The sequence below is a fragment of the Schistocerca nitens genome, chromosome 8 (assembly GCF_023898315.1).
Source record: "Schistocerca nitens isolate TAMUIC-IGC-003100 chromosome 8, iqSchNite1.1, whole genome shotgun sequence".
Classification (NCBI taxonomy): domain Eukaryota; kingdom Metazoa; phylum Arthropoda; class Insecta; order Orthoptera; family Acrididae; genus Schistocerca; species Schistocerca nitens.
The window spans coordinates 261,625,612-261,637,303 of record NC_064621.1 but is presented as its reverse complement, the minus strand read 5'-3'; the positions used below and the strand labels follow the sequence as shown (position 1 = coordinate 261,637,303).

General features: G+C 42.7%; 1 protein-coding gene across 1 annotated transcript; it reads right to left on the bottom strand.

Moving 5' to 3' along the window:
- Positions 1–5,735: 5,735 nt before the first annotated feature.
- Positions 5,736–6,848, bottom strand: LOC126199512 (forkhead box protein C1). The gene is made up of 4 exons (XM_049936435.1): positions 6,714–6,848; positions 6,192–6,671; positions 6,042–6,107; positions 5,736–5,960 (listed from the first exon to the last, which is right to left on the bottom strand). The coding sequence occupies exons 1-4, from the start codon at positions 6,846–6,848 to the stop codon at positions 5,736–5,738; spliced, it is 906 nt and encodes a 301-aa protein (XP_049792392.1).
- Positions 6,849–11,692: the final 4,844 nt, after the last annotated feature.

The following is an 11,692-nucleotide window of genomic DNA, read 5'->3' as shown; positions in this document are numbered from 1 at the left end:
GGTCATTGTTCAGTTTCTCTTTGGACAGGTAACAGTACACAACAAGAAATGAGTCATACATTTTGTAAATTAGATATTTAACTTGTCATTAGGAACATGAGGATTATTTAAAATTAACATTTCGATAGCTCCACTCTGTGATGATTTTAAAGTTGCGCAAATAGCAAAAAGTAGGTTGGAATTTTTCCGTACAAGTGACGCACTTAATACCGCAAAGACATTGGAGTCTGTCATAAGGCTTATTCCGGGACTCGGAACAATATTATGAAAAACTTCCAGGCAGCAATATTGCTACTGGAACTGCCTCAGAACTAACAGAGGAGTTGAGATTGTTCATTCTAGAGGACATACAGAGAAACCAATTTGGAAATTCGTTTGGCGAATTATATACATGGAATTCAGTGGCTTAGCCGAAATCGCCAATGTGTGTGCACTTGTCAGAGAACTATGTACATAAATTTCATATTGCAGACATTTATATAAATATTTACCATGTTTAGTACTGATTATGTGACAAAGTGCTTTATTGGATACGTCCATTAACATATGGGATGGCAGGGCTATTTACAAGCATGAGTTGCATAAATCATAGCAATGCTGGCCAATCAGTTTGTTATATGGTGCTTCCTTTTTGTACTGAATTGCCACTGAAGCAATAACTCGATCAAGTCGGGTCGTCAGGCAACACACAACGGCGGTATTCGGCAGATTATTTACAATTTAGCGGAGCGTTTTCTTAAAACGTCAGAGATTTTTTACAAATCGGTCCAGAATGACCGCTGGAGTGAAGAGATATGATTGTATTCTGCGCCAGAAATTCTTTCTGACATTGACGACTTGAAATTCAGTTCATAATGTATATAAAGAAGGTCAATAATGCAGCTGGTTTTGAGACAAAAGGTCAAACCACATTGAGTTAAAAAATCTACAAAAATGTTTCAGTCCAAATACAGAATATTTCGAATAGGTTACTAATTACCGCTATATACATAAGTATATTGGCCATTTAAGTTTTGACAGCAACAGTCTTAAATATGTTCTTGAGATAGTTCCTTAATTTTATACTTCGGTGATCAGAAATTATTCGAGTTAGTCTGATGCAATCATACAAAATAGTCTAAAACAGAATAACTTTCTACGTATGACAGGGGTTGGCGGGCAGAAAGTGCTAACCTTCACGCATGTATCTTGAGTATTTTGTATGCTATATCCTTGGTTAAATGCAAAGATAAGGAAATAAGCACAATAAGACACAGCATTTTATGTAGTATGCGGTGCTTTCTCGCTGTACATATGAAGCTACTTATTGCCAGCTGCTTACTGAGGGTTACCACTTTCTTCCACCGACCTCATCGACTGAGAACCCACATAATTCAATGAACTTAAAACCGAATCAGAGCGTACATTATTTGGTTCATTATTTATTTCCGTCACTACTGGTTCCAATTATTCAATGATAAAAAACCTGAATATTTCCAGCGTTTTCATTCCATCACAAATTCAACTGTGGGAATTATAAACTGAAAGGTTGGTATAGATAGCTCTATTACCATCATTATTCTTAAATGAATTCTTCTACCTTGTGGAAAAGACACTGCCAAATTTAGTTATACATAACTTTTTTAATATGGTATTTTAAAAGTGAACTATAATATAAATTCAGTTAAAATAGTCATTCTCCCGCCTGCAAAAAGAGGCCTCACACTAAATTTTAGTATGACTTAGTCATTTCCGAAAACATTAACATGATTCTCGTATCTTTTAGAAGCAACAAACACTTAGCGTTAAACGTGATCATTTTATTCATCTTAAGGCGGTTTCGATTCTTAGAAAGTTATTGAATACTGGCAGCAGTTCAAAGGAGAGTCGGTGACCGACACTGGAACACGTAGAACGAAAATCAACCCAATAACAGCTGAAATGGTGAAATAACTAATACTGATTGAAACAACGAGTAATACTTTTTGTGATTTACGATAAAACTAGCGTGAAAAAGGAACGGTCGAGTTTAGAGAGAGATGCTTTAAAGTGGCTCTCCATCTGCCACTGGACAGGAAAATTCTAAGTTTAGTAAATATTTGTCATAACGCTATGTCTTTAAATCGGAATGTTCACTCCGCAGAGGAGTGTGCGCTCATGTGAAACTTCCTGAAAGATTAAATGCGTATTTAGAAGCAGGAATCGAACCTGGATTGTCGCTTTCTGTGGGAAATACTTTTTTAGGCAATGATCCAGGTTCGACTCCCAGCCACAAAAAAATATAAATTCTGTTGGTTCAGAACATGAACCGCGATTGAACTTTTTTTTAACCATTTAAGAACAATTACTAATTTTCTACAGAGAGGGCGGGACACACACAACACAAATGGATACTACGGCAAACCAAATGTGAGAAGGTAAGAAGAAAGAGACACAAGAGAAGCAATAATTAATAAAGCATAATACAAGGTTACTCTCTTACTGCTTCAAAAATCACTAATAAAATTAGGAACATGTGAATAAGAATAATAATGTCTAAAACTTTGAGCATTTTAAATGCATACTTAAAAAAAAAACACGATTCGATCGTGTACTGCTCACCCTTAGAGGACAAAAATTTTAACCATAGAACTATGTAATCTCAGTTGTGAGTCTCGATTAACTAAACAGTGTGCACAATGGCTGCTTGAAAAGCAAATGAATTTAATACAGAACCTCCCAGTTAGCTCTTGGTTGCGACTGGCAGCAATTGAGTGAACGAGAAAATACCACAGATCTAATCTGCTAGGGAAGTTTTGACTGCTACTGTCGTTCCCCGTTTCAGTTCTTTGCACAAGTCATCATTGATGATGATCAAATGAAGCACCAACAGTCACTTTTACAATTCAAGAAAAAACAGATGTCGAGTGTTTACGCTTATCTTCATACGGCTACGATCAAATGTAAAATAATGTGCAAATTACTAATGTGTCTTCCAGTGAACATTTAGTAATTTGTGTGACTTGCCTACTGTCAAGGCACAGGTCAGGCGCGAGAGAATGAACAGTGAGCAAATGCGCGCGTTGTGTGATAAGTCAATAAGTAATAGTAGTGCTTTGCCGTTGGGGCCGGCTCATTTTTACACAAGAAATTAGGGTTCAAAGTCTCATCAGAGACAGAGCACAAGCTAGAGTTGGGGAAAGAGATGGGCCTCGTCCCAGCATTTGACTGAAGAGAAATGTATGTTGCGAAGCTGTTGCCCCGAAACAAGTATTTGTTAAAGGTCCCAGTTCAACGCCAATAGCTGATGACAAATGCTTCTTTATTTCTGCCAACTGCAGTCCTCGGACGATCATCAGATATCACAAAGCATTTCAAACAATTTCATGGCGAAATAGGATCTGTAGCATGAATTAGCACAAAATCCATCATATATCGCTGCTGTCTTGTAGTAAAATATATTAGACTGTCAGTAATTAAATATATTTACTACATGACAGCAGTGATTTTTTTTTTATTTTATTTTAACTGACGTCGAAGTTTCTATACCTCCATGTAAGCTGTTTTAAATTATATAATGCCCGATGAACGTCAAAGGATAACCTGGTGATAATATGGAAGTATTTTTTATCAGATATTGGCGGTGGTCTATGGCGTTTTTAAATGACCTGAGCGACACAAAGAAGGGACCTAAGTCCTGAACATGAGTGGCCATACGCGGATTCGAACTGATGGCTGGTTCAAATGGCTCTGAGCACTATGGGACTTAACATCTGTGGTCATATGTCCCCTAGAACTTAGAACTACTTAAACCTAACTAACCTAAGGACATCACACACATCCATGCCCGAGGCAGGATTCGAACCTGCGACCGTAGCAGTCGCGCGGCTCCGGACTGAGCGCCTAGAACCGCTAGACCACCGCGGCCGGATTCGAACTGAAAGCGGGTCCAGTGTCAGTTTTCTTAAGTAATTCTGCAACAAAAGTGCTGACCGAGATGCTCAAAATTTGATCAGATTCGATTACGTAAGTGACTGAAACATTTTTGGATGTTACGTCGGATAGTGTTGTGGCAACTGCACAATATTTCTACGAGGAAGCTGGTCGTGATCTTCAGTTACAGTTAAGATGTTGCGGAGAAAAAACAGAAAAATTGTTCGCAGAACTGAGAAAGCTGAAGGTACAATTCCGTACAAGCATTAGTGGTCTTTTATTACAGAATGATCAGGTACTTCTTAGATGCGTCATAAGATTTATTTTAGTCAGAAATTTTAAAATTTGAACACAGGCCTGTAAAGAAGATGCAGTTACCATTTTTAGTGGTTAGTTAACATAAATGTTTGTTCTTTTAAGGCATATGATATACGCCGTTCACTGCAGAAATTATTTCTTTGAAAATTGCAACTTCGGCCTCTAGGCCATTTTCAAGTAGTACTGCAAGATTTTGGTTCAGCACATGTCAGACTATATGATCCTGCGTCATGTATACATGTCATCGTCAAAAATAACCCTTTTCACTGTAGAAATACAATAAAATCGAACGAGTGCGGAGCTCTGTACATCGTGAAATGATGTAGATTACGTGAAATGTTACCAACGTTAACATCCTTCACATAAATCGCTCCAAATCAATGTTTTAAGACATTGTTTACATGTGGAAGGAAAAAAAATTATACATGACTGTGAACCCCAGACCACGATACGTTAACAACTGTGTGAGTCGCAGAGACTAGCGGATGCACGAATCTGTTTCTAATTACTTTTTTTTTTGTAAAGAAAAGACTGATAATTACCTCTATATTTAAAAACTAAGAAACTTTTACTTTTTTGTTAATAATGGAGAATTATTTTTTAGTCGGCTAATATGTGCAATTATATGTTTATTAATGAGCTCTTTTGTGATTATTGTGAATAGTTTTCCCACGCTGAAGCCCAAATAAAGGGGGAAAAATTTGAAGTGCGGTTACCATGACATCATACGACGCAAGTTTTAAGAGTTTTTGAAGGAATACATGAGATGAATTCGCAGTTGCGAATATGGACAACAGTCGGCTCTACAGTGGGATGGCAAAATGAAAATTTGTGCCGGACCGAAACTCGAACCCAGTTTTCCCGCTATCATGAGCAGTCGTATTGCCTTAGGCTATCCGAGCACGCTTCACAACCAGACCGAAACTTCTACATGTCGTCGACCATGTGTCTTCAACCTGAACTTACAGATCCGTAAAGGAGGCCATATTCCCGTACAGGGGAGACATTTTAATTGAAAGTCGATTGCTCGGTGTCGGCGGATAAATGCGATATTGCAGTGCTTTTATGTCTAGGAGTGGTAGGCAATGACGTACTTTTCGAGTTCTTACGTCGGGAAAGGGTCAAACAGAGAACAAGTACGTGACTGTTGGTGCCTCGTTTCATCTTAGTATAGGTATAAGATTAGCATAGTCTCCGATATGAACAAAATAAATGAGATTAGTCTATTGAGGGAGAGCGCGTTATGGGGAGTGGTAACCGGGACGGGAAAGAAAACGCTCCGCGGAGCCTCTACTATGCAATGACATACTTTTCAAGGAGTTCGTACGTCGGGAAGGGTCAAACAGGGAAAAAGTACGTGACTGTTGGTGCCTCGTTTCATCTTAGCATAGACATAAGATTAGCATAGTGTCCGATATGAACAAAATAAATAAGATTAGTCTATTGAGGGGAGCGCGTTACGGGGAGTGGTAACCGGGACGGGCAAGAAAACGCTCCGCGGAGCCAGAGGCGAGGTTACCGGGCGCTCAGGCGTCGGAGATCTCAGTGATGGTGACGGCGCCGGTGGCGGCGAGGTGGTGCAGGCGGCGCTGGTGCAGCTGCAGCGACTCGTAGTAGCGCGACACCAGCGCCTGCTCCAGCCCGGGGAACGCCGCCGCGCCGGAGGCGGGCGCCGCCGCCCCCGGGGTCGGGGGGGACGACGCCCAGCCGCTGTCACTGCTCACCACGTCGATGTCGTCGTCTTCGCTGCCCTCCGCCGCGAAGGTGCAGCGCTTGGTGGGCGGCGCCGGCGATGACGAGGTGGCGGTCGTCGTCCGCGGAGGGTCGTCGGGAGCGAGCAGCGACGCCACGTCGAACTGCCGCTTGCGGCTGCACGGCTGGTGCGGCGCCGCGTGGTGCTGCAGCGTCGTGTGCGACGGCAGCGTCGGGAAGGCGCCGGCGGGGGGCGGCGCCGCGGCGGCCCAGCACAGCGGGGGCGACGCCGCTGCCGGCGGTGGCGGTGGGGGCGGGGGCGGGGGCGGCGGCGGGCTCGGCGACTCGGTCCCGTCGTCGTCCACCGCGAGCCCCATGTGCCGGCGCACCTTGCGCTGCGCTTTCCGCCTCCGGAAGTCGCCCTTCTTGAAGTCCTCCACGTTGGCCGGGTGTATCGCCCAGTAGTGGCCCTTGCCGTTGGCGCTGCGGCCCGCCTTGACGAAGCAGTCGTTGAGCGACAGGTTGTGGCGTATAGAGTTGCGCCAGCCGGGCCCTCGCGTCCTGAAGTACGGGTAGTGGTCCAGGATGTACTGGTAGATGTCGGACAGCACCAGCTTGGTCTCGGGCGAGCTGAGGATGGCCATGGCGATGAGTCCGATGTAGCTGTGCTGCGGCTTGGGCTCCTCAGGCTGCAGCACGCGCGGGTGCTGGCCGTGCAGCAGCGAGAAGGCGGCGACGCGCGGCGCGTAGGCGGCGGCGGCGGCCGCGGCCGGGTAGCACAGCGCCGGGTAGTGCGGCGGGAAGGCGCGCGCGTACTGGTACAGCTGCAGCCGGTACTGGTCCGACTCGTGCAGCGACTTGAGCACCGCCAGCGGGTACGGCAGCGGCGCGGGGCCGGGCGCCGGCGGGCCCGCCGCGGCCACGCTCGGCCGCTCGTTGCTGCACATGGCGGAGCGCTCTGACTGCCGATGCGCCGCGTGCGCGCCGCTCTTCGCCGCCCTCGCCCACCGCTCCGCGCTCGCCATTGGCCCGCCGGCCGGCCAATGCTCTGCCACCGCCACGCCCCGCGGCGCCATGTTGCGCGCAAACAAAGCGCTGTTTGGGTAAATACGGTCTCTCGTCCCCCACCCCACCCGCTGGCAACTATTTTCAAACTGGAGCAGCCGGCCGACACGGGAACCCCTCGGCGTTCCCAGCGCAGCGCGCGCATTGAAATCACTAATAACCACGTAACGCCGCCGTCCGCTTTGTACGCCGCCCCTAATGGTTTATTTGGAAACATGTATTTAGACTCGTCGCTAAAAGGATTAACGCGGTCGTGGACAGTAGCGTCGGCCGCTACAGAATATTCTAGTTCGGCACGTACGCCCCTGCTGCAAACATGACTTGGGGTCAAAATTATATGGTCCGGCATCTGCAGCTGACACGTCTGTTTCAAATCATACACAAACGAACCACTCACATGTGCTATTCAATATTAGCCTTTGTAGCAAGTGTTGTGTACTGCACTACACCTTTTTGTTTGATTCACGATCGACGTTGTTGAACTGTGTCCAGGACAGTATTTACGGTCTACAGACACTCTCATACGACTTTTTCTGTTGCTACTGCTTCAGAGCCCGCGGAAGAAATCTTTCGTTTTCTTTGTTCCGTATCCTCATCTTCTCTGTTTCTCTTTAACACGTTTTTATTATTTAAAGGCTGTCGTGTTCGCTGTTGACTGTAGCAAGTTTTTATTTAACTATTGCATTATCGGCCTTTGTACCATTATCAAGTGGCACTGAAAAGATTTTGCTTCAACGCATATCGGACTTTAGAATCCTCCTGCATGTACACACGTCATCGTCAAATCTAAGTCATTTCACTATAGAAATACAGTGGCATCAAAGCTGTGTGATGCTCTGCACATCGTGAAATGATGTAAATTAAGTAATTACTTCACGATTTACGGAGCTTTGCGCTCGTTTGATGTTACTGTAGGCCGGCCGGAGTGGCATTGCGGTTCTAGGCGCTACAGTCTGGAGCCTAGCGACCGCTACGGTCGCAGGTTCGAATCCTGCCTCGGGCATCGATGTGCGTGATGTCCTTAGGTTAGTTAGGTTTAATTAGTTCTAAGTTATAGGCGACTGATGACCTCAGAAGTTAACTCGCATAGTGCTCAGAGCCATTTGATGTTACTGTAGACTATTTGTATAGTAAAATGGTTTAGGCCTGACGATGACATGTATACCAGAACGCTGAAATTGCAATTGTCAAATAAACAATTTCTACAGCCAACAGCGAATGTGATGTCCTTCAAAAATTCTGCATGACTGTCAATTCCGACCACGAGGAGTTAATACATAATTAAAAGATATATAAAAATTTGTGATAAAATCTTTTAAAAAATTGTAGAGTCTGCTTGCAGCTGTTAATCCTTATTTATTGTGGGATCAAGGTACAACAGGTTTCGGTATTATGAATCGCATCTTCAGGCTTATCTGGCTGAATTGCATCCAATACTATCTTCCGACGTTCTATAAGGCACATATGCTGGCAACATCAAATGCAACGGATAATCTTAGATAATTACGGATCATCGCTGAGAGATTTACTAATTTCGACTGATTACCCATAATTATCTAAGAATACTGATGGATCTTTCAACATCCATTGCATTTCATGTTGCCAGGATATGCAGCTTACGGAACGTTGGGAGATCGTATTGGCTTAATGGCTTTTTGTAATTCACCCTAATCAAAAAATGCGGTTCGTTATCGTGATACCTGTTGTACCTTGATCCCACGATAAATGAGGATTATCAGCTACAATAGAATTCTTCAGTTTTTTGGAAGATTTTACAGAATATTTTTGAAAATATCTCTTAACTATCTACAGATTAAGCTGCAGTTCCCCATATAGAAAGATTATAGAAGTTAATACGTTTTTCTTAGGTCGCTTTCTTTGTCTGTTAGTCTGCACGGTACAAATTTTGCAATTTATTTTAGAGAATCTTCACCAAGAGCTAGAAACTTGAAACATTCAACGTGGCTCAGAAATGGTTGACAAAGCAATGTTAACTCTCGATTAAAATAATTCTCGCATTAAATTACCGCCCTGAAGACTATTCCAGCAAGTCTGTCGAAACGCCAGCAGTTGCTTTAATGTTTTACAGTGATGCAGCCTATTGTTCAAAGTATTTTATTTATAATGACACTGGACACGGAATTATACCTATGTTAACAAGCTTTCTTGTATGGTCTGTGGTGGAGGGTACTTTGTGCACCACTGTCATTGCCCTTTATTTCTGTTCCAGTCGCGAATATTTCGCAAGAAGAATGATTGTTGGTAAGCCCCTATATGAACACGAATCTCTTTAATTTTTATCTTCAATGTATTTTCGCGTGAAATATGTAACAGGAAGCAACATATTGGTCGACGCAGATAAAATAAACCTGAAATTTACCACATCTCGCTGATGTAATCTCATCAAAATGTTTGAAATTGACTGGAAAATTTCACGTACGCAAGGCTGCAAGAAAGAATGTAATTATTTAAATGAAATCAGTTTTTAATACAGCATGTGTTTATTGGAGAGAAAAGTATAAAGTAATATCTTTTCGCCTATACAGATTCATAACCCCATACGGATAGTCTTCAATATTTATGATCGTGAAATTGTAATAACTATGGAACTACTTGTAAAATTCAAAACGGAAAAGTGAGGCGCATGAAATACGTAATTGATAAACGAATGGTTCACCTCCTTACGGTTATCTATTGCATGACCCACACAGTTTTCGTTTTAAATCTTACAAGTACTTTCGTAATTACTAAAAATCGGAAATTTTCAGAACAATCTGAACGGTATTAGGGTCTGTATGGGGCTAGCAGAAATCATTTACTTTTTAGTCCGATTTAAAAACGTGTTATGTTACAAATAGATTTTTATTTGAATAATTAATGAACACCGATATGAAATTGTGATGTAATTTAACGAATAATGTAGTCCACAACATTGTGTTTTCAGACTCACCGTTTATTTTAATAAATTTTGCACGAAAGCGTGAGCGGGTCTCTCTCTGTGTTCGCTAATTGCTTAGCTACCGGGAGAAGACAAACTAGATCTGCCTTTCCTTAATTATTTTGGCACAAATGAAAAGCAGACGGCGGAAGTTATAAAATGGCTCGAATGAGCGCCTAATTGAATAACAAAGAATACTTGAGGGAAGGATACGACGAACGGAAACATAAAACTACAGAACTAAAAGGAAAGAGTTATATATATATATATATATATATATATATATATATATATATATATATATATATATGAGATTACTCTGCAATCCATGCTCGACTACCTGCCAGAGGTGGCAGGGAACGTGCGGTCTCTACCAGGAGAAATTTTGTATTAATTTTCTTAATGAGCCATCAGCCTTCTGACTGGTTTGATGTGGCCTGCCACGAATTCCTCTCCTGTGCTAACCTCTTCATCTCAGAGTAGCACTTGCAACCTATGTCCTTAATTATTTGATGATTATATTCCAATTTCTGTCTTCCCTTACAGAATCTACCCTCTACAGTTCCATTTATTACCATGGAGGTTAATTCCTGATGCCTTAACACATATCCTACCATCCCGTTCCACCTTCCTGTCAGTGTTTTCCATATGTTCCTTTCTTCACCGTTTCTGCAGAGAACCTTCCCATTCCTTATCTTATCAGTCCAACTTATTTTCAGTATTCTTCTATGGCACATCTGAAACTCCCCGCTTCTCTTTACTTCCGGTTTTCCCACTGTCCATAATACACTACCATACAATGCTGTGCTCCAAATGTACACTCTTAGCCAGCCGATGTGGCCGAGCGGTTCTAGGCTCTTCAGTCTGGAACCGCGCGACCGCTACAGTCGCAGGTTCGAATCCTGCCGTGGGCATGGATGTGTGTGATGTCCTTAGGTTAGTTAGGTTTAAGTAGTTCTAAGTTCTAGGGGACTGATGACCTCAGATGTTAAGTCCCATAGTGCTCAGAGCCATTTTTTTGTACGCTCTTAGAAACTTCTTCATCAAATTAAGTACTATTTTGATACCAGTAGACTTCTCTGCCCGTCTAGTCTGTTTTTTTTATGTTCTTTCTGCTTCGTCCATCATGGGTAATTTTGCTTCCAAGGTAGCAGAATTCCTGAAATACATCTACTTGACCACCAATATTGGTATTGAGTTTTTCTTCTCATTTGTGCTATGTCTCATTACTTCTGTCTTTTTCCAATTTACTCTCAGTTCCTATTTTGCACTCATTAGTCTGTTCATTCCATCCAACAGATCCTTTGATTCTGCTTCACTTTTAATGAGTACAGCAATGTCATCAGCGAATCCCATGACTGATATCGTTTCACCCCCAATATTAATCCTGCTCTTGAAAGGGACTTTTATTCCCGTCATCGCTTCTTCTATGAATAAATGAGACAGCTGTAGCGAAAGACTGTATCCCTGTCTTACACCCTTTTTAATACGAGCAATGCGTTCTTAGCCTTCCAGTGTCATTATTCCCTCTTGGTTCTTGTACGTATTGTAGCCCGTATCACCCATTTCCCTGTGGCTTACCCCTTCTTTCTCACAATGTCGAACATCTTGCACCATTGTCACATTGCCGAACTCTTTTTCTAGATCGATAAATCGAATGAGCGTATGCGGCTAGAGACTCCCTGAAAAATATTTAACTGAATATTACTGTTCACATCTTGTTCAAATTTTAACGTTCAAATACTTGCTTGGTAAGTTGTTATACTTTGGATGTGTTGCATGACGCAT